The sequence below is a fragment of the Anser cygnoides genome, chromosome 1 (genome assembly GCF_040182565.1).
Source record: "Anser cygnoides isolate HZ-2024a breed goose chromosome 1, Taihu_goose_T2T_genome, whole genome shotgun sequence".
Lineage (NCBI taxonomy): Eukaryota > Metazoa > Chordata > Aves > Anseriformes > Anatidae > Anser > Anser cygnoides.
In genome coordinates, this window is record NC_089873.1 from 181100314 (window position 1) to 181122499 (window position 22186).

General features: G+C 40.4%; 1 protein-coding gene across 10 annotated transcripts in view; it reads left to right on the plus strand.

The window, feature by feature from the left end:
- The window catches only part of LACC1 (laccase domain containing 1), a 49466-nt gene extending 38840 nt beyond the window's left edge, over positions 1 to 10626 (plus strand). For 4 of the 10 annotated variants that reach the window (XM_066988398.1, XM_013179688.3, XM_013179687.3 and 1 more), the window contains exons 2-6: positions 4069 to 4658; positions 5910 to 6091; positions 6566 to 6731; positions 9052 to 9277; positions 9740 to 10626. In XM_066988398.1, coding sequence (XP_066844499.1) covers positions 4091 to 4658; positions 5910 to 6091; positions 6566 to 6731; positions 9052 to 9277; positions 9740 to 9914 — 1317 coding nt within the window. In that variant the 5' untranslated portion in view covers positions 4069 to 4090 and the 3' untranslated portion in view covers positions 9915 to 10626. Of the gene's footprint in view, positions 1 to 139; positions 764 to 788; positions 1052 to 1081; positions 3823 to 4068; positions 4659 to 5909; positions 6092 to 6565; positions 6732 to 9051; positions 9278 to 9739 lie in introns of those variants that run through there. The other 6 variants (XM_066988366.1, XM_066988392.1, XM_013179686.3 and 3 more) reach the window with 6 other exon arrangements.
- Positions 10627 to 22186: the final 11560 nt, after the last annotated feature.

The following is a 22186-nucleotide window of genomic DNA, read 5'->3' on the forward strand; positions in this document are numbered from 1 at the left end:
TTTCTCCACTGGGCAGAAGAGGAAGGACAAGATACCCACATCAGTTCCCTTTGGGACTGAATGCTGGAAGAGTTCAGCTCTCATCCCTTTGCCCAGTGTATGCTGGAAGACAATACAAAAAGGGAAATGGCAGGGGACTCCAGAGGTGTGTCCTGGACCTGGCAGAAATGTAGGTGTATTTCAGTTTGAAGAGAAAGAAGGGACAGGAGTCATAGGAGAGCAATTTGTAGGAAATTTGACTTTACAGATTCCTCTGTTCATGGAAAAAATATTTTAATTTTTTGTGTCTGTTTCTTCAGTTGTCATATGCTTATCATTGCTATGACAATGATTTTAGCAAGGCTGAGAAAATGTATTTATTACCATATGATTCTTGGACAAACCCTGATACAAATTCCACGTTCCCCTACTTGCCTTCTGACTGTTGAATTGCCCTGTCAAAACACTGGCTTTTTTTACCAAGCGCTGCAAAATTTCTCACTGCTCCAAAGAGAAGTTTCCTTCCTCATTTCAGGCGGTGGCAGTGAAGACTGGCATCTCTTAACCTCTGTCGGAGCCTTTCTGACTGTGCTTTTTCTTGCCTGACTGCTAAATCCTTCATTGGAACATGCCAGTACGCGTGCCTTGCCTTATAGATCCCTCAGAAAAGGAAACTTTTGGTCTGCACAAGTTTCCCCTTAACTTCTCTGTATTCTTGTTCTGCCATACGTCTCTGAATCTGAGATGGTGCTAAGCAAATGCACTGGCACGCGTGATGACAGCAGTAAGTTACATGGCAGGGTTAATGCTGCTTCCGGGTTTAATCCTTAATCACGGTGATGCCTTTCAGTACAGTTTGTTATTTCCTGGGGATAGTGACAGCAACAAAGCAGGGTCTCATCACGAAGAAGAAATACAGGTTCCCACTCCAATCTTACCTAGAATAGGAATTTCCATCTTGTACAAATCAGCTGCAAGACTGACAGTGAGAAGTGAGATACATATATAAAGCTGGCAGTGTGTTTATAGCAGATGATATCTTGCAAGAAGTTAAAAGGATTGACTGCCTGTTGTAAGTAATTTTTGTGTTTTAAACTCTTGACTTTACTTATAAAAACTGTGTGTACTTCAATTTTTTAATTTTAAGTGCTGATTTCTGTTTCTTCCACCTTTCCTAAATACCCTTAAGTTAAGAGAGGCATAATGTTTTATTTTAATCCAAGTTAAGAGGTTTTTAAAGTTTTTTTGTTTGTTTGTTTGTTTTGCTTTGTTGTTGAAGCTTTATTGCAAGTGTGCTCTCATCCCTGTTGATTTGGACTGCTTTAATGTTTTCTCTGGGCATCTCTCTCTGGCATGATGTTAAATATTTCTTTCCTGTTCTATTTTCCCAGAACAATGTCAGTTCTCTGAGTTTCTGTAAGATAAGATGATCTGTAGGACTCACAGATGCAGGAAATTGCCAGCAATCTTGTCTAGACCGACAGAGAATTTTCAGGACTGGACCTCTGGGTTTTCTGAAAGTTGCTTTTTAGATGTCTTTCTGAGCTGTCTCTTCTCCACCACTTGGTTTTACGTCTTTCATAGTTTCTTTTCTATGTTCACTTTGCATTTCTCCTTTTCACTCTTGATCTTCTCCTTACCTCTCCTCTCTCCTCATCATCTGTCATTTTCTTTGATTTTATTTTCTTGAAGCCTGTGCTAGAGAATCTTAGTACTCTCCAAATTTTTGTGCAGACAGAGTTTCAGAGAGTGAGTGGAATGGCTGACAGGTGGCCTTGGCTTCAAGTTTGTGCAACTATTTGTCTTACACTGTGTACTGGAACGCCCAACTCCTTTATTAGAGCACTTTATGCTCTATCTCTGATACAGTTATGTGCAGTGTGAATTTCCATTTAACACGGAACCTAGAGCGTGTTGCTTAAAACCTCAATAACCATGAATGCATTTCTAATAAGTCAAAGCGTTGATTTGCTTGGCAAGCCCATATTTTGAGAAGGGTTTTGTTTGCGGGACTTAGAAAGCAGTCATGAATTTCTATTACGAGTCTAAGCAAATTTACTTCTGACACCACTGACCTCAGTAGAGCTCTGTGATGCAAAACTGGAAGGATATGAGGGTGACTCAGCCCCATTGTTCTTGTGTGTACATCTCAATAATTGGTTCTGTGGACTTTTTGCAATGCATAGACAGCTTAATAATAATGCAGGCAGCTTCCTCTCCCTCAGCAAACACTTTCTTTGGTGGTATTCTCATGGGGAAATGTGAGGAAAACAATGAACTCCACTTACTTTCCTCTGTTGACATATCTGAAGTGGAGCAATAATCTGTTTTTCCACTACACCCCTCTGTTGTACTATCTTTGCTGAGGCTTTTAGCTGTAGTTAGGTTGGGACTTGTCATATTCTTACTGACCTCCCACAGAGAGAGTCAGGGTAAGGAAAGAAATCTCTGGATTTCCCAAGTCATGATGTTTGATATGAGACTGTTTCGACACTGTTTCCCTTGCAAGCTGTTTTCTCTAAAATCTGTTATCAGTTGTGTGCAAATAACACCCTGAGCAAAATCGAGAGTCATAAATTCCTTGGCAGATGCTTTTATCTGCTGTCACATTTTGATGCTTTCCGTTCACCTGTTTTGATAGTTGCTAATTAATCTTTGTAAGCGTTCAAGTCGCACAAAGGAAAACATCATTTTCAGTCAGGATTGTTTTTCTTCCAGTCTGGAGGAAAGAACAATGAAGAAAATAAAGAATGCATTCTGTAAAACCTCCTCTGAATAAACAGTCCAATAAAACAAAGGTCTCTGATCAGGTGTTAATTTGTGTCCATGCACAATTCATTCCTCTGCAGAGAAATGGCAGTATTAAGGAATAATCTAAATAACTATGGAGTCTTCCCACTGGTGATAAAGCTGAGTCACATTCGTCCCAGATAAAGCACAGTGCTTAGTCATGAAACAGCCATCTGCTCAAGGTTCCCAAAGAAAAGGGATCCAGTCTTTTGATCCACACCTCTGGAGGCTTTCACTGGAAACACTGAAAAATTATCAAGGACAGAGAAAATAAAATAAGATGCTTCTAAGGGAATATGTAAAATATGCATAAAAAATATTTCAAAAATATTTCATAGCAGAAAAAGGAAGAAAGAGATAGGCAGGTTTCCGAAGCAGACAGGAAGCCCAGAAGAGAGGGGGCGGGGGAAAAAACAACACAGAGAAAATGAAAGTACACCATGAGCCGCAAGACAAGCCGTGAACTACAGGATGGTTTTGAATAATCTCAATGCAGCTTGATTTCAGAGCAAAGACTGCAGTTAGCATAGTGAAGAAACAAACCAGAGGCTGTGCACAGTGTTTTATTTTTTTCATTTGGTTGTGTGTATTTCTTATGTTACTAGGTGAAGTTTCGGTATCCTGTGCTGAGTTCCTGTGTGTCGTGTGAGAAGAAGAACTCTGCCTAACATGTACCCCTCAATGTAGAAGCCAGAAATGAGCAAATTGGTATTTTCGGTTATGCAAAAGGGAGAAGTGTAAAAAATCTTGCAGAGGTCAGCGGGAAAGTTGTGGCTGTGCTCAGAGCCCAACACCCATACTGCCAGGAAGGGTATCAGATATGAGCTCCAACTCAGCGATACGTGTGTGAAATGCCTCAAAAAAAATTGTTCTAGAAAATCCTCCAGTCCCAGTAAGCTGATAGCGTGAAAACCTCCATGTCTGATTAGCCTTACAGGAGGTCCAAGCACTCAGAGGCCAAGAAGATCGTTATGTTAATGTGGGGTATTTGAATCAATAAATCTAGTATCAGGGACTAACCTTTTCTCATCTCTGATCTGGGATAAAACTGAGGTAGGTGTGGTGGTATGGAAATTTAAATAAATGTAAAATATTTCGCAGTTTCTGTAATTTTGCTGCAGTACTTTTTTTGCATTTTCTTTTAATTCAGGGGAGGAAATCCTAAGACAATAATTATAGCTATGTCACCTTATCTACACAACATCACTAAATACATTGCTTTAATAACATAACTCTATTTGTTTGGACTAATGGTGTCATCTTGGCTTTTTTTTTTTTTTTTTTTTTGGCTATTTGTAGGAATCTTTAAATTGCCTAGACTATGGAGGAAGCAATACTGATTGATCTGTTCAGCCTACCAGCCATCTTGCAGAACAACATCCAAGGACTGCTATGTAACACTCTGGAAACTATTGAGAAGTGCTCTTCCATCCCTGCTCCGTTTGTTTATGTCATGTGCTGCCAAGTGCAGGGCAGTGAACGGAAGGGTGAGCAAGATTCCTTGCTTCCAGCTCTGAGAGATTTCCAGAGTCTGAAGAAAAGACTTGAGGTGGTACGTGCTCTGACTACAGCTGCTGCGTTGTACACCATCAAACAAAGACTTGATGAAAAGGACATAAGCACCATTAAAATTATTCTCCCTACCTTAAGGAAAGAATTAATGAAAGTATATATAGACCATCTCTTTACTCCAGTCTACCAGTTTGAATTTGAGGATTTACAGGTGCCATCTGATTGTAATAACCTACAGATAACTGAACCTCAGAGTGAAGGGCAAACACTTTCCACACAGGACGTGGCGCTCATCCAAAGTGAGATTCAGATGTACTTGGAAAGCCTGCCGAGTCTGAAAGGGGAGCTCACCATCCTCAAATCTTCCCTGATCCCAGGTAAAGTGGACAGCAGCTAGTAGATTTTATGTAGACTGTTCGCAAGCGTATTTCTTCAAGGGAATTTCAAAATGGGTAAGATTTGGAAATGTCTTCAGGCAGCAAATATCTCCATATGGTGCTGTGATAATGTCTGTAATAGGGAAGGTGTCAAGGGAGATAGAGTAAAAGACCTGCAAGTCTGTTCCGGACCTGGGGCATGATCAGTGGAAGGAGAAACCTAGGTTTAGTGAGAGCATTATTGCAGGCAGTAAAATCTGTTCCACTCTGTCTGGGGATTACACGTTCTGGGAGTTACCATCATGTTCTGAAAAGACAGGATGGGAGTTTGCCCCAGTCTTCAGCCTTATGTGCTCCTGGTTAATCAGACTTATGTCTCAGTGTCCCTGCCGTGGAATGACCCAGTTTACTGCAGTATGTCTGTCAATTAGTGTAATTGTGGGGTCTCTTGATTCAGAGGGAAGCTGAGAGGTTTCCTACTGCAAAAATTTGGAACTGTTTTTCCCCAAAAATGTCTGAAATGACCCAGAACCTAAAAGGCACTCTAGTTACTTAAAGCCATCTGCCTTCGTTGTCCTTCAAGTTTTTGTCTGTGACTTTTGATCACACTGCATAAAAGATATTCTGAATCTCAACTCTGATTATGTCACTGATCTTGTCAGCTATTAAGATAGCAAAAAGCAGTTCTAACAGTCTCTTTGTTCAGCTTTGCCATGCAGAACCCTCCTCCCTACCAAAAAAACCAAACCTGCAGTGATTCCATTTGGTGCACGAGACCACAATAAAGTCTCTACACTGTAAACACAGAAGATTTTTCAAAAACGCTAGTTCTTGATCCTCTCAGTGTACTTCAAATGATGTTTGAGATTGTGTGAAGTCTTGAGAACTAATAATTCATTTGCCAGAAAAGCTTGGGAGATGCCACCTTGGAATGTTGCTTTAGAAATCGACTCTTCTTTTCCTCTGTGAGTTGGCTTTTTTGTAGGGTTTGCACTACAGCTCTATAAAAAGACAGGCAATATCTGCCAGGACTCCATCTCACTCAAACCCCTCTATCTAGACTGCAGAGGATTATGATTATGAGCAAGAAGGAAACTTAGAATTCTTCAGTTTCAATGTCAGATTTAAATAAGGGGTAAAGCAGCACTCAACTTGTTTGACCAATTCCAGTTATCTTCAGTATAAAGCCACCTAATATTTGGACTGGTCTTTTGTTAAAAGCAATTGTTTGTTGTCTTTTTGCCTTGTCAGATGATATCTTCCTCCATGGATTCACCACAAGGACAGGTGGGATCTCCTACATACCAGCTCTAAGCTCCTGCAATCTCTTCAGCAGTTCTAAGAGGAGGGACCCACAAGTTGTTGTTAAAGAAAATCTCCGCAGGCTGGCTAATGCTGCAGGATTTAACCCAGAGACTTTTCACAGAGTCAAGGTACCTTATCAAATACTAGATTTACATAAACTGATCAAATCTTCCTTCATGCATCACTGGCTAAAACTGTAGGCATTATTCTTATCTTTCTCAGGAAGAATTTGTGAAAGGCAGGGCAATTAAAACATTTACTCTGGCAGTTTATCTGTGGGAACAGCCATCCAAACTATCAGCCATTTGGTGCAATATGGAGAAGCAGCACTGTTTCTTCCAAGTATATTCTAACATTTGACTTACCACAGGGTAGAATAGTCAGATAAATGATCAGCACAGTTTCTCTTAAAAGGAAACAAACAACAACACTTCTTTGGTGTCTTTCTACTGATACTTGTGCATGTCATTTAAACAAGGGAGTGCCTGATTTCTTTGCAGAACGGTTGGTGCAGAATAGAGTGTTTCATGAAAAAAAATACATTAGTCAGAATGTTTTTTTACTGTCTCATCACTATGCACATTCTGGTTTTGTTTTGACAGACTGATCATGCTAATGCCGTGTATATTATGGGAAAGACAGAGCCTGACAGCTATGATGGAATAGTTACGGATCAGAAAGGTGTTACAATAGCAGCTCCAGGAGCCGATTGCATACCTGTACTGTTTGCTGATCCTGTCAGAAAAGCCTGCGGTGCTGCTCATTCTGGTAGGAATTTTAAATCACAGAAATCAAAATAACTAGAAGACCCCTGTTAAGGGAGCTTTGGACAAAGAATTAAAAATTAGCAACTGAAGGTGCATAAATAAAATGAATAAATGAAAGATTATGTAACTATTTAGTCCTTTGCTTTTTAAGCCTTTATCTTGGGGGGGGGGAAAAAAAAAGAAAGAAAAAAAAAAAGAAAAAAGCTAGCCTTGGGAATAATTTGTTTCCCAAGCTTTGAAATTGGTTGATTTTATAGCTACAATAATAATTATTTATGCATTTATACATTTATTTTTCAGAGCCGTTAACCAAAACCAAATAAATACTTTCTTTGCCCCATCAAACTTAATATGTAAAAAATGTCCTCAAAACCAGAGCAAACCCCAAATCATTCTGAATCAGAAGAAATATTTAGTTAACCCAAACAACAAGAAAACTGAAGTAGGGATGGTAAGGGATGGTTAGGACAACCTGGGGAAGTGTCTGAAGTGTATGTCCCAGCTGTTAGGCTAGAATATGTATACTATAGTGAAATTTTACTTTTGGGGATGTTTTATTAAAAGAAAAAAAGTATTTATGAGGTCAGAGAGAATGCATGGCTACGAGTTTCTCCTCAGCTTTGATGCTAGTACACACCTTCATATACACACTTTTATATCTGTGAATTTTCATAAGGGAATCAAAACTTTAATTTTCCTTCAATGAAGTTGTCTTTTTCTCTAGGTTTCTCTAACCTAGTAAGCTTAGGTTAGAGAAATTAAGCGGAACGAGAATTCTACTATGGCTGTCTATGAGAGAGAGGAATATTGTGGTTTTAAAGGGGGAGAAGGGATGGAAATAATTTTATCCACTCTTGAAAGTTTTATGGGTTTGAAGTTTTACACTGTTTTACATCAAACCTCGTAGCTGTAAAATATTTCAATCTGTATATGCTCCTTTCCTTGCTGCCTCTTCATTTATCTTGTTCTGCCTTCCCTGACTCACCATACTGTGCCCAGCCCACACTGCTGCCTTCTCCAAGCATACGCTCCTCGTAAGACTTGTTCTCCAGACCCCTCACAAGCTTGGTCGCCCTTCTCTGGACTCGCTCGAGCACGTCCATGTCCTTCCTGTAGCGAGGGGCCCAAAACTGAACACAGTACTCGAGGTGCGGCCTCACCAGAGCCGAGTACAGGGGCACAATCACTTCCCTCGACCTGCTGGCCACACTGCTTCTTATACAGGCCAGGATGCCGTTGGCCTTCTTGGCCACCTGAGCACACTGCTGGCTCATATTCAGCCGACTATCCACCAATACTCCCAGGTCCTTCTCGGCCAGGCAGCTTTCCAGCCACTCATCTCCCAGCCTGTAGCTCTGCTTGGGGTTGTTGCAGCCCAGGTGCAGGACCCGGCACTTGGCCTTGTTGAACTTCATGCAGTTGACCTCAGCCCATCGCTCCAGCCTATCCAGATCCTCCTGCAGAGCCTTCCTGCCCTCGAGCAGATCGACACACGCACTTAGCTTGGTGTCATCTGCAAACTTACCTCCCATCTCGCGCCTGAACTCCCACATTCCATCTCCCAAGTTATGGCCCTCATTCCCAGATCACATTCCTTGCAAGGTTTCCAGTTATCTTATAGTTTTTCTTGCCTAAATCCTTTCCTTCCTTGCCAGCCCCACTCAAATCGTGTTTAACTTGAATACGTGTTGCTCTGCATACAAATCCAGACAATTAGGTATAAGGTCGTGTCAGTCTTTGGATGTTGAAAAACAGGAGAAAAGTTATTAGGATATCCTATCCATCAGAATGAGACACTCCCTGTGCAATGCAAAGACCGCCTAGGACTCAAAATGAGATATAAGAACTCAAAGCAAAACTTTCTTCTACTTGTTCTGAACAATGCCAAAGTGTAAAGTGTAAGGCTAGAGACTTGAGCCTTCTTTTTTTTTTTCTATAATAACAGTAAAAACATTTTTACAGTGTTATATGTTTCTCACTCTAACATATTTCTATTACGACGTATTCTCACTGAAATGTTCCAAGATCAGAGGAGCGGTAATGTGTTCTAGCTGCTAAAATTGGGACACATGGAAAAAGGAATTCAGGAATCCTAATCCAAACTCTCCTCTCTACAACTCCACAAAATGATGATAGCATAATCATACCGCATCATCATATCATATCACCGTATAAAATCATGACAGTTTTTGATGTGTTGTTTTTTAATATAAAGAATTGCTGTATCTATTCATTTATACTTTGAATAATAACATGCTTTTAGTTATTATAAAGTTAAAGAGAAAACTTACACATTTTTTTCAACCTCTTATTTCTCACAGGATGGAAAGGCACGTTGTTAGGAGTTTCTATGGCCACAGTAAATGCGATGGTATCTGAATATGGCTGTAACGTGAAAGACATCCTTGTGGTCCTGGGCCCTTCTGTAGGACCTTGCTGCTATAAACTTCCTCACGAATCAGCTAAAGAGTTTCACAGAATTGATCCAAAGTGTGTGAGACACTTTGACTCTGCAACTCCATATATTGATATTAGAAGAGCCACACGGTAAGTCTACTGAGCGCATTTCCATAATATGCACTTTTTTTTTGTGCTGAACTAGAGATGACAGCAGAAGAACTTGTAGTGTTAATTCCACATTAATTATCAAAACAGAGTATTACCCAGCAGTACTATGGTGAGGGTCCTCACCATCTTAAAGTGCTCTCTAAGTAATGTGCAGATCAACAAATGATACCTTCAAATCAAAGGTATCTGCTCACCTTTGCTGGGTTTCAGCTATTATTTTATTGTTATACTTTTTCTGGAATATTAAAAAAATGCTCAAATTATGTGTTTTAATGGTTGCAGAAAAGCAATATTTTAATCTAATATTGGGAGAAAAAAAAAAGTAAAAGTCCCAACTACAATATTGGCACAATTAGTTCAATTGGTACTTGAGGTGCTGTCTGAATGATAGGAATGTGAAGATGTACAAAAATTACTGTTTTCTGTTTGTCTTTCATAAAGGATTCTTCTTGAGAGTGGTGGGATTCTTCCAGAGAACATCCAAGATGATTCTGTCACAGACCAGAACCAAAATATCACATTCTGTACTGCATGCCATCCTGAAAAATTTTATTCTCACTTTCGTGATGGCACTAACTTCGGCACACAAATTGGCTTCATATCAATCAAAGATTGAGATAGTATCTGTCTCTTGCTCTGGAGTAGTAGTTAGACAATAAGTCTGGTGTGTTGACTGTTATCCTGCTCTCCTGGTAGATTTCTTTCCTTCTTTGTTTCACGGACTTGCGATGGAAAGAGTACACAGGCCTTAAGATTCTCCTGCTTCTTCCATTCCCTGTCATTCTGAGGCAAGAAGAGATGTCTAAGATACGGATCCTGGCTTGTGTGAGCCAGGTTCCAAAGGAAACAAGGAGAACTCACAACAGTAACGAAGCACTTTGCAAAGCCAGATGCAAGATCCCATTTTCTTGCCTTTTTGACCACATATATCCCATAAACCTTACTGGTGGTGAAAGCATAAAATAAACAACAAACAAAACCAGTAATAAAATAAAAGTCTTCATTACCTTCTGGATGAGTCTTCTGAATGAAGTTAAGGCTGACATTGCTGATAAAGGAAAGGAAACCTGTATTGCACATTAACGGTTTGGGTACGCCCATCAGTGTATGTTTCAGCTGAAGGTTAGCCTTAAAAAATGATGTGCCTCGGATTGTTTTTGTTTCGATTAGCTTGAAAAAGAGCTTCAAAGCACTTACAAGAATAACTTGAAAGTGAGAAGCAAGCAAGGTCCTTTGGGGCAGACATTGTAAACATACGAATGTTAACTTAAGCATTTTTTGATTGTAAAAAAAAAATAAAACTAAGACTCAGTATAATTTGACTTGTATGGTCATGTTTCCCTAGGATTTTTTCTTTGTCATTTGTGCTCTGCTAATGTCCATTGAGACAATTTCCACAGTACTCAGTTATTTAATAAGTATCTGAAAAGGAGAGTGAATTTATCCTCAGTTAATTTTACTGACCAATTGTTGACATGTTTGTATTGCTAGTAAATTCAAAGTGTGCACTGGTTTCTTATTGCCATAGATGATTTGACCCTAGATTTTGCGCTAGATGTTGCAAGGTTAGGATGGATGGGACTCTGACTGCCCTGATGCAGTGGAAGGTGTCCCTGTCCATGGCAAGGGAGTTGGGACTAGATGGCCTTTAACCATGGTCTTTAACCCTTCCAACCCAAACAATTCTGTGATTCTCCGGTTCTGTCATTCTATGTGATAATAGTTGACACACAGTCAGACCTTCCTAATAGTTAAGTTTTTGTTTTCAAGTCTAATAGCGTGCTGGCTGTAGCTTGCACAGTTCCCAAACACGAGTCTTGGAAGAACTGCCTGCATACGTTATTTCCTATTTTGATTTAAACGGGCTTTACCAATTCTAGACTGTTTTTGTCCACTAGAGGTCAGTGCTAGCCCACGGTGCGCTTCCATCTCTGGCTGCACTGTGTATCTGGGTTTTCAAACAACGCTTTGCAAAGCACTGTACAGCACAGCACTTCTGCCTATATAATCATCTGCCAAGTTAGTCTGCTACCTGTGCTTGAAGAGTAATCCGTGTTTCATTCTGTTGGGGTGCAATTCGTAAGCGACCAAAGTAAAATTTTCCATGTCCTCCAGGAGAACAGACTTCTTAAAAACCTTCCTTTTACCTGTGAATGGTATTTGTCAGCAAAGACTGCTTCTGACTGCTACCCCAGACTGTAACCATCTACCAAAAATATTTCTTCCAACTTTCCTACTTCTTCTTTAGAAATATTATTCCTCTTCTGCTGTAGTCCCACAGTCCTTCAGAAAAACAATTCTTACACTTTCAGTTACCTTTTAAAAACCTCACCGTTGCTTTCATCATTCCGGGGGTCACCACTGAGGTGATGTTCATGGCTGGGTTCAAACTGAAGGTTCAAGGTCCCGCAGGGACAATGCTCTGCAACTTAATGCTGCCAAGCATGTTACTTCACGGTAGCTTAGGGTGTGCATGGCATATATATGCATGATGTGTATAAATGTATGCATATTATCAATTTATTCTAAATATAGGATAATGTAATTATATGGTCACGGAAAGGCTTGTCTTGCTGCACTGGCTTAAAGAATAACAACCTACTTTCCCCTCTCGGTTCTGTCCCTTTGCCTGCGGAACCACCTTACGGGCACTGATTGACGTAGCTGTGGAGTGACTAAGGCATCTTCGCTTCTGCTGCTGCTGGTGTGGGGGCAGTAGCACCACACAGCCTTCAGTCCCTGCACCAAAAGCTCTGACACAGCTTGTCGGTGCCCTTCGCTTAACCCTCTTCCCTGGTGGATTAAGAGCGTGCCATCAAAAGCAGCTGAGACCCTCGGCTTTGCAAGGTACTGCTTGACAGCTGAAGCATCATAGGTGCCCACGTGCCTGCTGTTAGCCCAGCTCACCTCAGAGACGGCTTTAAACTAACACATTTTGTGTTGCAGTGAGTGAAAAGACCTTGCAGCAATGCTATTTACCACTGTTCAAATGCTCAAACAGTATAATAGTAAGTCACAGTAACCTGATACTGATAGTAAGACCTGGCTTGTTCCTACCTGCTCAGGAACGACAGCAGACTTTTTCTGTTTAGAAAAATACTATTTACAGGTCGTGGTAGGACTAGGCAAGCTGGAGAGCATGTGGGAATAAGCAGAAACACCACAGGCATTACCTTTTAGAAGACAAATTGCTACCTCAATCATTGTTCGTTAGTTCTTTTACACTGAATTACCTAGACTGTAAACCTGTCAAGACAAGAAACAGGCTTTTGTATATGGGTTACTGAGGTGGAGAACTCCACCACCAATAAGAAAATAATAATATTGAGTTCCCATCAGGCTAGGCTCTGTATCGTACAGAGAGTTTCTTTCAAAAGTCATTGCCAGAAAAACATTTTAGTTCTGGTATTAAAAAAAAAAAAAAAAAAGCTTAGGGGAAGGTCATGATAAAAAGGAGAAAAGGCTGTTTTGCATCTGTTTTGTGGAGATTTTATTTACTCATTTGTTATTACTGTTGCTCACTAAAGGACCCGAGCAGATCAGTCCTGATTCACCACCTCTGGGGAAGCTCTTAAAATGCTTCATAAATTGTTCAGCTCTGCCTACCTAATGACCAGATCCCATTCATTAACCTCACCCGAGAATTTATTAGCTGCCTCTATCCCATTATTAAGTTATTTAATAACATTATTAATTATGATTGTGGTTTGCCCTGAGGAGAGCACAAGTACGCGATCACACTGGATATTGGTTTTGATAGATATTATTGTGCAATTAACATTTGTTGCCGTTGTCAATTCTGAATATGGGTCTCTTCAGTTACATTTATGTATCAAAATGAGGTGTATAAACTATGTCTGAGAAAAGCTTTTTTCTCTGTTCCACTACAAAAATGCAGCTCCACCGCAGCTCTGGTTCCAGTGCCTGGGGAAGCAGTGTGCAACTTCAGAGGCTCAGATCTGAACCTGAGATAATTAGCACAATGTTTCCCCAAACGGTGGAATTTACTGCCACAGGTGTGGCAAAGGCAAAAAATATCAAGGGAGTTAGATTTAAAATGTCTGTAATAAATTTATAGAGGCTAGATCCATCGGTGACAGCTCGTCTCTTCCCACTGATGCTCCATGGAGACGGGCTAGGGGGAAGGACAGCTGCTTGCCCTGGGTTCTGCGTTTGATGGCTTTGCTTGTGAGCAGCAGCCAACTCCAAAGCCACAGGACAGGGCCTTCAGCAGGATATTTGGGCACATCTCAACTCAGAAAAAAATAATACATCCAAATTGCAAGCATTTTATTACAGGAAGGTGTCTCCTCAGCAGTAACAGAGTTTGCAAAGTCATCTTTTTTGCCTTCCTCCTTGTTTTCCTCGTGCTTACTTCTTGCCCATTGCTTTCCACCCAGCACCACTCACAATTGCCCTGTGAGAGCTCTGTGTCTAGCCACAGGGTGCTGAGGGAAGCAGAATCCATGTTGTGCAGAGCAGCACAATTGTTGCTTTCTTTCGCATGCATGTGCCTTTTTTCTCTTAACAGCAGCGTAAAACTGTTTTCCTCTGCACAGCATCTTTCTCCAACCCATTCCCATTTCCCATCTCTCTGCAGGATCTCCCAATTTCCAGCCTATGTGGCCAAGAAGTCAATATTCCTAGATTCTCTCCTTGCTGTCCTCATTTCCACTGCATGCTCAATTTGCTGCCAGGCGATGCAAAGAGGGAGATAAGCTGCACTCATTTGTCCCAAGGCTCAGCGTGTGTGTGTGCATGTGCGCAGGCTGATGTCATGCATGCCAGGCTTTTGTTCTCGGAGTACCAAAGTCCTCTCTGAACTCCAACCTCCTGTGCGATAATTTAACAGGACAGTGCAGTGACGGGAGCAGTAAATCCTATATGTGACGGAGGAAATAATGTATTGACCTGCCGAGGGATTTACATAGCTCCACGGATGGACTGCAAGCTCAGCCTGTGAGCCTGACTTGTTCTACTTCCCATTTCCAGCAGATACTAGCCAGTGTTTCCAGATGAACGGTTGTTAGAAATATGCGTGGATTTGAGAACTGTCTTAGTTGGGTATGCTTTTGTGCCCAGGATGCTAGTAATCACTACCTAGTATCTCACCTTTTCATAAAACCAAGGGATTTTGCTGGTCTGCTTGCTTTAAATACCCAGTCCTTGTGGCCGTGCTGCTAAAAAGCATTATTATGTTTCCCAAAGGCACGTGGAGAAAGAGGAAGTTAGATTTTTTTAAGTCATCCCTCTGATCTGTCATTAGTAAGTGTTTAATTTACAGTAACGTCTCATGTTGCAAATACTATCCTGCGCCTCTTTGTCTGCGAGCTCTCGGGGGTCAAAGAAGGCCCACGGAAGAATTTCAGCAGCGCCATCCCTGGAGGACAGCGGGGCCGAGGTCCCTCTGCTCCCCTTCTGCAAATGTGACATCATGTCTCCAGGGCAACCTGGATTCTGACAGTCATGGGAGCAAGGACACGGCATGGATTTCCGTTTGATTCCTGCAACAGAAAAGAGATCTGAGACAAAATCAATGTGCCACTAAACTATGAGAGTTCATTTTAACAATTAATTTTATCTAAGGGATCATTTCTTCTGTTCTTGCGTAAATGTGTTTCACTGCTACTAACTGCATTTGTTTTTCTGGTGTCACCTTTTCATCTAAACATCTGAAATGCATTGTAACGTAAAAATTTGGGGGGTGCCTACCATAGAACTGAACAAGCATTTTATAAAGGCTGCTAAAAGCAATGTTTGCATTTCAAGATGTATAATTTCACTTTTTTTCACATGTGATGTAATGTTTTGGACAGTGAGTCATAGTTTTGGTCAGATGTTTCAGTTTAAAGTGATTTTATCAATGGCAGCTAAGGAAAGCCCTACCTATCTGATGTAAGTATCTTTGCCTTTCTCTTTGAGGCACTGAGCTCTGTCCTAAAGGAATATCCAAGTGCATGTCACCGCTAAAGCAAAACATATCTGTACTACTTTGGTATGCTTTGTTTGAAAGCTGTGAGCTTGATTTTACAGCACAAGAATGAATCACAAAAAAACCCAACTCAGTTATAAAAATAAAATTGTGACAGGTGACTCAGACCTCTTTAGTATGTTTTAATTGGTCCTTTTGATAGGTGCTTCATAAAATTGGTATTAAATAAGACAAGGTTATGCAGAAAATTTTATTCTGTATCTCTGCATTCTGCTTTATATCATTGCCTTAAGAAAGCTTTCAGAACGTGAAAGGTGAGCAGAGTACGAAGTGAGTTAGAGAGGGTCCTCTAGATGTGTGAACATTTCCTGCCACATTTGATGCTTAGACCTTCCTCAGTTCTCTTAATTAAACTTGACAGAGTTCTCCCATCACTGAAACATCCCAGCTTATGTACCCTTGTGCTAGCAACAGCTGAAACACAGACATAGGCTTGATAATGACATTTATGTTGCAGAATTTCTTCAGATTTTCATGACACCACCATAAACAACATTGTGATAAAAATGTTATGCCACGATGGTGAGATATTCCCGAAAAATCTCCTGAGAAGCCTCACGTTTAGTTGAGGTTTTAGGGGCTATAATCAGTAGCAGCTTTTGGTTCTTTGTGAAACTGTGAAAGCTAAAGACAGCTTTGCACACTCTCCTGATCTAGTACTTGTCTTCATCAGAGCAACATGCTTTGGGTTTTAGTGTCTTGTCCAGTGAACAATTATATTCTAAAAATAGGATTTGAATTTCTATAATTTCCCTTAAGAATGGCTTCCTAAGAGAAGACTGACCGCATATACATACATAGGCCAGTAACTGCAAAATTTAGCTGAAGTCCTTTCATTAGTTAATATTAGTATTTAACATGAAAGCCTTCTAGGAGAAAATGCAGGCCCTACAAAATGGGGAGATCACAGTGCTCTGGCTAAAATGTTCTTGTAGGACAAAGGGTAAAGGTTGAAACAGAGCCGATGGCTAGTTTCATCATCTTCAGAATGACACATTTCCATCCGTCTTTCAGAACCATTCTCCATTTCCTGTTTTGAATATTAAGAGCAGGCTGAAATAAAATGTTTAAAGCTGAAGATGTGCCATTGCAAATTAAAACAAATGTTGAGATCTCAGTTCATGCTGAACAGAGAGAGACTGCTTTCAACAGAGCTTGCCTTACTATTTATATGTATCTATGTGCATGAGCCAATCCTCTTATTTCTTCAGTAAACATTTCCTTCGTAGATTGCAGACTGTTATGTTCCCTTTGGTAAATGTTTAGCTATGGTATTTAACTCCATTAGTCTTTCATAAGATGATCCTTCCAGCTCTTAATTCTCTAAATTCTGCCCTATTAAAGTCAGTTCACTGATAATCAGTTTTCACTTGCATTTTCTTTTAGAAGGAGAATGACATTTGAACTTTGCCGAGGGACTAGTTTTTTGCTTGTTTGTTTTTCTTTTTTTGTTTTTCTTTTTTTCTTTTTCTCTTTTTCTTTTTCTTTTAGGCTTGCAAAGTTGTGCTTCACAGTACAATAAAAGCCTGAAGTAGCCTTAATTAAGTAACCTTAGCCTCCCTCTATTCCTTTTTATTCAAAAGAGTCATAGCCTATTGCACTTTAATTAGAATTTATTTTAGGCTTCCTCGCTATAACTCATAATCCGTCACATTGTTCCAGAAGTGATCTTCATGAAGGAGGCTCAACTCAGCAAGTGAAAAATAGTTGGTGTATTTGTGGCTGACATAGGATTTATAGTAGGAGAACATCTTTAACTTTAGGAAAAACTTTTTTAAAACCTAATGTTGGAAAGCTGACACAAAGAAACTAAGATACGGAAATAATTTCCCAGTTTCTACAGTGAAAAAAAGAAAAAATCTGAACAGAGTGTGAGACTTAATACTCATCCCTTGAATTATATTTGCATCAGGACTGGATGCCTTTGTACATACTGGTTTATCCTAATCTAGCTGGATGAGCCTGGAAGAAAAAGGTGACATTGTATGCCTGCTATTACAATTGATATCAGAGAGCAGGGACACAGCAGCATTCCTGTTAGCAAGCAAGTTAAAGAGTGCTCGAGCTAATGATGAACCCATTCCTTCCAAGCCAATATTTGAGATTGAGAAAACAGCCAGTCATTCCTTGGCTCTGCAGCAGTCTTGGAGGCTGTTATAAACAAACAGAAGCAGGGAACAAAAATCTGCCCTGGGACGCAGCTAGCCTGAAACAGCGATCCATGGTGCAACCCTGTTGGACAGAAGAGGCAGAAAAAGAGAGCATCATGACCATGAAGATATTTCTACGCCTGCACATTTGAGATATAGGGCAAGAAAAGTTCATCCACATGGAAACGTGCCCCCACCACCACCATAAGCAGAGGGTAGCGCTGCCAAGCTTCTTCTTATGCATAGCTATTTGTCACAGTACTAAAGCTACCAAGGTACCTTTCTGTAGTCAGGATTTTTCCCCCAAACATGGCAATGTTGGATGATTGAGTGCTTATGGGCAGTCCCCGTTCTCTTCTCTCTTCCCCCCTAATTTAAACCTTACACAGGCATACCATGCACTCACAAGCTTCCGATGTATACAAGCAGGGGGAAGACCACAGCTAATTGTGGGAAGCAGAGAATGACCACTGCATGTACTGTCTGTGTGCAAGGCTCTGGGACCTTGCTAGATCCAGAATGATTGCAATGGTGGGCAGATCTGTCCTCGCCCACTGCAGCTGTCTTTCTGGACTGAAGATATGAAAGAGAAGCTGCTTTTTGAAATTTCATTCAGCTTGGCTAACAGCCCAATTCTGCAGACTTGGAAGATTTTCTATCATAATATTTCTCTGAAGCTAGCTGTGAGAATAAATGGCGTGAGGTATGTTTGGCTCAAGAGCTGAGAGTTTAAAATTTTTGAAGAATCTTTTCTTGTTTGTTATGGAGCAAATCCCAAATTTCTTGCTTAGAAGTCCAGGCTCCCTGCTGCTATGGGGCCCCATCTGAACATCTTGACTAAAAGGGAGAAGTGCTCTCCTCTGTGAATACTTACTGTTAACATTCCTAATGTGCCTTCAGCAGAAATCAGTTCACAGTGGACAGGGCAGAGCCAGGACCTGGTCAGTCCTGGGAGGGCAAAGGGGAGAAGGGTGCTAAATATAGTGAAGTTATTCCTTAATTGCACAGTAGCCACCTAAGACCATGGGCAAGGCTGCAGTGCTGAGAGGATGCAGAACATAGAGAGGAATGTATCAGTTCTCTCAGGTTCTGCTAGAAACCAATAGGTCAAAGTAGATTGTTTTCATATTTCCTGCTGCATATTTTGTTCTAGTTTGCTTAATGGGAAGTTACCCAGCACCCTGACCACTACTTCTTTTGGAGCAACAGAAATTGTGTCTCGTGTCTTTTGGGAACCTCTTGTCTGAACCTCTTTTGGGGAGAGGTTCAGATATTTTGATACTGGTGGATCTTTAAGATTCAGTGTGGTCAGTTGAATATTCTGTTCTTACCCCACTTCTCTCAAGAAAGCATGATAGAGAAACTTCTGACCTGTACATTTGCAGTGTTTTTATTCTTCTGTGTGGGCAGCGCTGCTAATAGAGGCAGTAATGCCATTAGCATAGCTCACAAGATAGGAAACTCTTCAGATACAGCATGAAGGTGTGAAGGATTCCTCTCGTATTCACTTCTAAATATGTAAGACTTACAGACCAAGACACCTGTAGGGTTGTGCCAAACCTCCAGGTCCTGCAGGCACCATCCCAAAATTTCAGAGCTGTAAGACACATTCCAGATGCTCTCAAAGCTGAGAAAAGAGGGGGGGGGGGGGGGAATTTTTAGGAGACACCCAAAAAAAAAATGGAAATCCCATGTCTTTGTGTAAGATGTGTTTGGCTGGCATTGCAGGTGAGTTTACAGTTGGATCTGCCATAGGGCACCCCAACAGTGCAACACCTGCAATCAAAACAAAACAAAACTAAACAAAACAAAAACACTAAAAACAAACAAGCAAACAAAATAAAACCCCCAACGTTTTGCAGTGAGTTTTGGGACACAGAATTGGTTTGGGATCTGCAGTGCAAAAGCTTGTGAACCTCCCCTTTCTCAAAATCCATACCTGTCTACCTGTGGACAATACAACGTCCTTTCATGCTTTTAGACTGGCTCTGGCTGCTGTTAAAAGGCTTGCTGTGTGAAGTGCATGCTTTTTTAAGGGATAGGAATGTCAGGACACATTTTTGTTCTAGCAAAAAGCATGCTATAAAAATTTATTATGTAAGTAGTCAAAATTTCCAGCCACAGGTGAGGCCCTTTGTTTCAGCGAAAATCAGTGTTGTTGCAGTAATGTAGTAATTACATTCTGGGTTACTGTTTTCACAAATCATCTGGTTTAATGAACAAAGCAAAAACAACTTTGACCATTTCGTTCTCAAATTATGTCTGAGTATGCAGTTTCTACAGACCATCTCAGGAAATTTTGGACTCTTTCCTACTTCCTGCCTTATCCACTGTGGGAAGCAGCATGTTTTATTCTTATTTATTTATCAAGCGAATAGGGAGAACAATTTGAAATTGCTGTAGTGTTTTTTTCTTCTGTTTCCAGATTGCAATTTTCACAGAAGTGTTGGGCACTATTTAAACTTTTCAGCCTTAAGAATGGCTCACAAGCAAATGTTTCATGGAGGTCAGTGTTTGTGTTTTGAATTTACTGAGTAGCTGTGGTTGATCACATTAGTTTCTTGTCTGGAGGAGTGTGAACTACCTTTCTCCATGTATAGCTGCTTGGGAACTGAAAGTGTGGTTACGGACACAAGTTCAAAATTCTCTTGTTAAGGGAAAAAATGCCAAGAAAAAAATGAATAAAGCTTGTGAAAACATGAATATAAAGAGCAGAAGCATTTCCAAAGTGCGTATGTTTAAAAATCAAAGTGAAAAAATAATCCCAGATAATTTGGAGAGAAAACTTCACTTTGTTTCTAGAGAGTGCAACACCTCCCATAAAAACAGGAGGAGGATAAAGTACTAAATTAGGGCCAAAACCCTAATGATGGCATAAGGACCTCACAGAAGAAGGGCAATGCTGTGCCTTGTTGCTCTATGAGTTTGCAAAGACCACAAAGGCCAGAGGATGTAAAGGGTCATCTCCTTTCTCCCTCCTCATGGAGCTTCATCTTAATGCAAGAAGTGTAAGAGACCACTGGTACCACAGTTGATCCGAAAAGAGTAGTGGGCAAAATGTATCCTGGTCAAACTTAGAGGGCAGCACACACTCTGTTAAGGCAGCCAATCTCACTCAAACCCACCTCTTTCCCCAAGAAAGAGAGATTCAGTGAGATCCCTTCCGTAGTTGCCTGTGGTAGATGGTACAAATATGGCATTAGTTCTACTAAACTAGGAAAATTGAATTATACTGGATCAAAAGCTGGCAGTTCATCTTGACTGCAAAGCCTTATAATTAAATCAACCAGGTTCTGGTCCTTCGGCTGTCATACAGGACATATACTTTGAAGTTCTGTGGTGCATTGGTTGAAGATTGGAGTTCATTACTTCCCTTGGGAAATCTAATTAGATTGATGGCCATTAGAGACCCATGAAAGGAGGAGAGGAGGGCAAGCTGCAAAATGAAGTGTGGATTAAAAGACAAAAGCCAGCTTCTGGATATTATCCTCATGAGTTAGTGACCTGTGGGAGAAGGAGAGGACTTAGATGCTTGCAAAATAAGATCGCTTTTAAACACTGTTTTTTGTCTTCAGATGTAATCCAGGTGGATTCACAGACAGAGACTGATGAATGTCTGATGAAAGCTTACCCCAATTTATCAGTTATATTGTAGGATGTCTAAGACTGCTGTACTGGAACTACCTGGGAAATTGCTTCATACTGTTAATTTAATGAAAGGAGATTCATTTGTTTCCTATCACCTGCACATCTAGATCAATATTCAGCTTCTACTTCAGTGTATTTCTTTGCTTGAAACTAAAGTACTCTTCATGTTTCTTCCATTTCAGTTTTACAATGCCCTTGGTGGTCATATCTGTTAAGACAAATTAGAACAATGAATCCTTCAAAGTCCCTGTAAATGCCTGTTTTCACATTTCAGCCTGCAGAATTGCCAGTAACAATTGCTATATTTAAGTCACAGTTGAGTATTGCCAGTGGTCCTGATCTTTTCTTACCAGAAACTGTAGCACATCACCCTACTCCATTTCCTTAACATTCTCAAAGTTCTTATTTTTTTTTTTTTTTTTTTTTTTCCAGGAAGTGATCGTAAAGAAATCTCCCATAAACTCTCATTATTTCTTTCTTTAATGATGTGCATTCCAGTCTTCATTCTCCATTACCCAGTATTAATTTCTCATTTTTTTCATCATATCTGGTATAAACAGAAATGGTACAGGTACATGGTGCAATTCAAGCCATTATGCTGGGAACTAGACCCAGATTTTGAAGGTGCTCTGTGAGCAAGACCTGGAAAACCTGGAATTCCATCTGTCTGCAAAATGACATCTTCAAGAGGCCCAACTCTACCACATACTGAATAACATAGTTTATTGATACAAGAAATGAATCCAGGCATCAATACTGTTGGGGAAGAGTATGTTGGTAAGATCAGAATAAGAGAGTCTCACATGGGAAATATTTTGAGAGGGAGAATAAAATTATTGGCAGAAAATGTGAAACATAGCAATGAAGTTTAAGGTCTCCCAGAAAAATTTGCTTTGTGCTTAAGAATATTCAGACAAGTCCAGGAAGAAAGTTTCTTCCAATTTAAATAGAAATCATGGAAAACACAGATTTCTCTGCTCTTTGAATAGATGTGCCAACTAATTTGAATGCATATGCTTCCATCTATATTTTTATCACTTATTTACATGCATAGGCACACACTTGCAGCTATGCATCTGTGTAAAAATGCACGAGCCA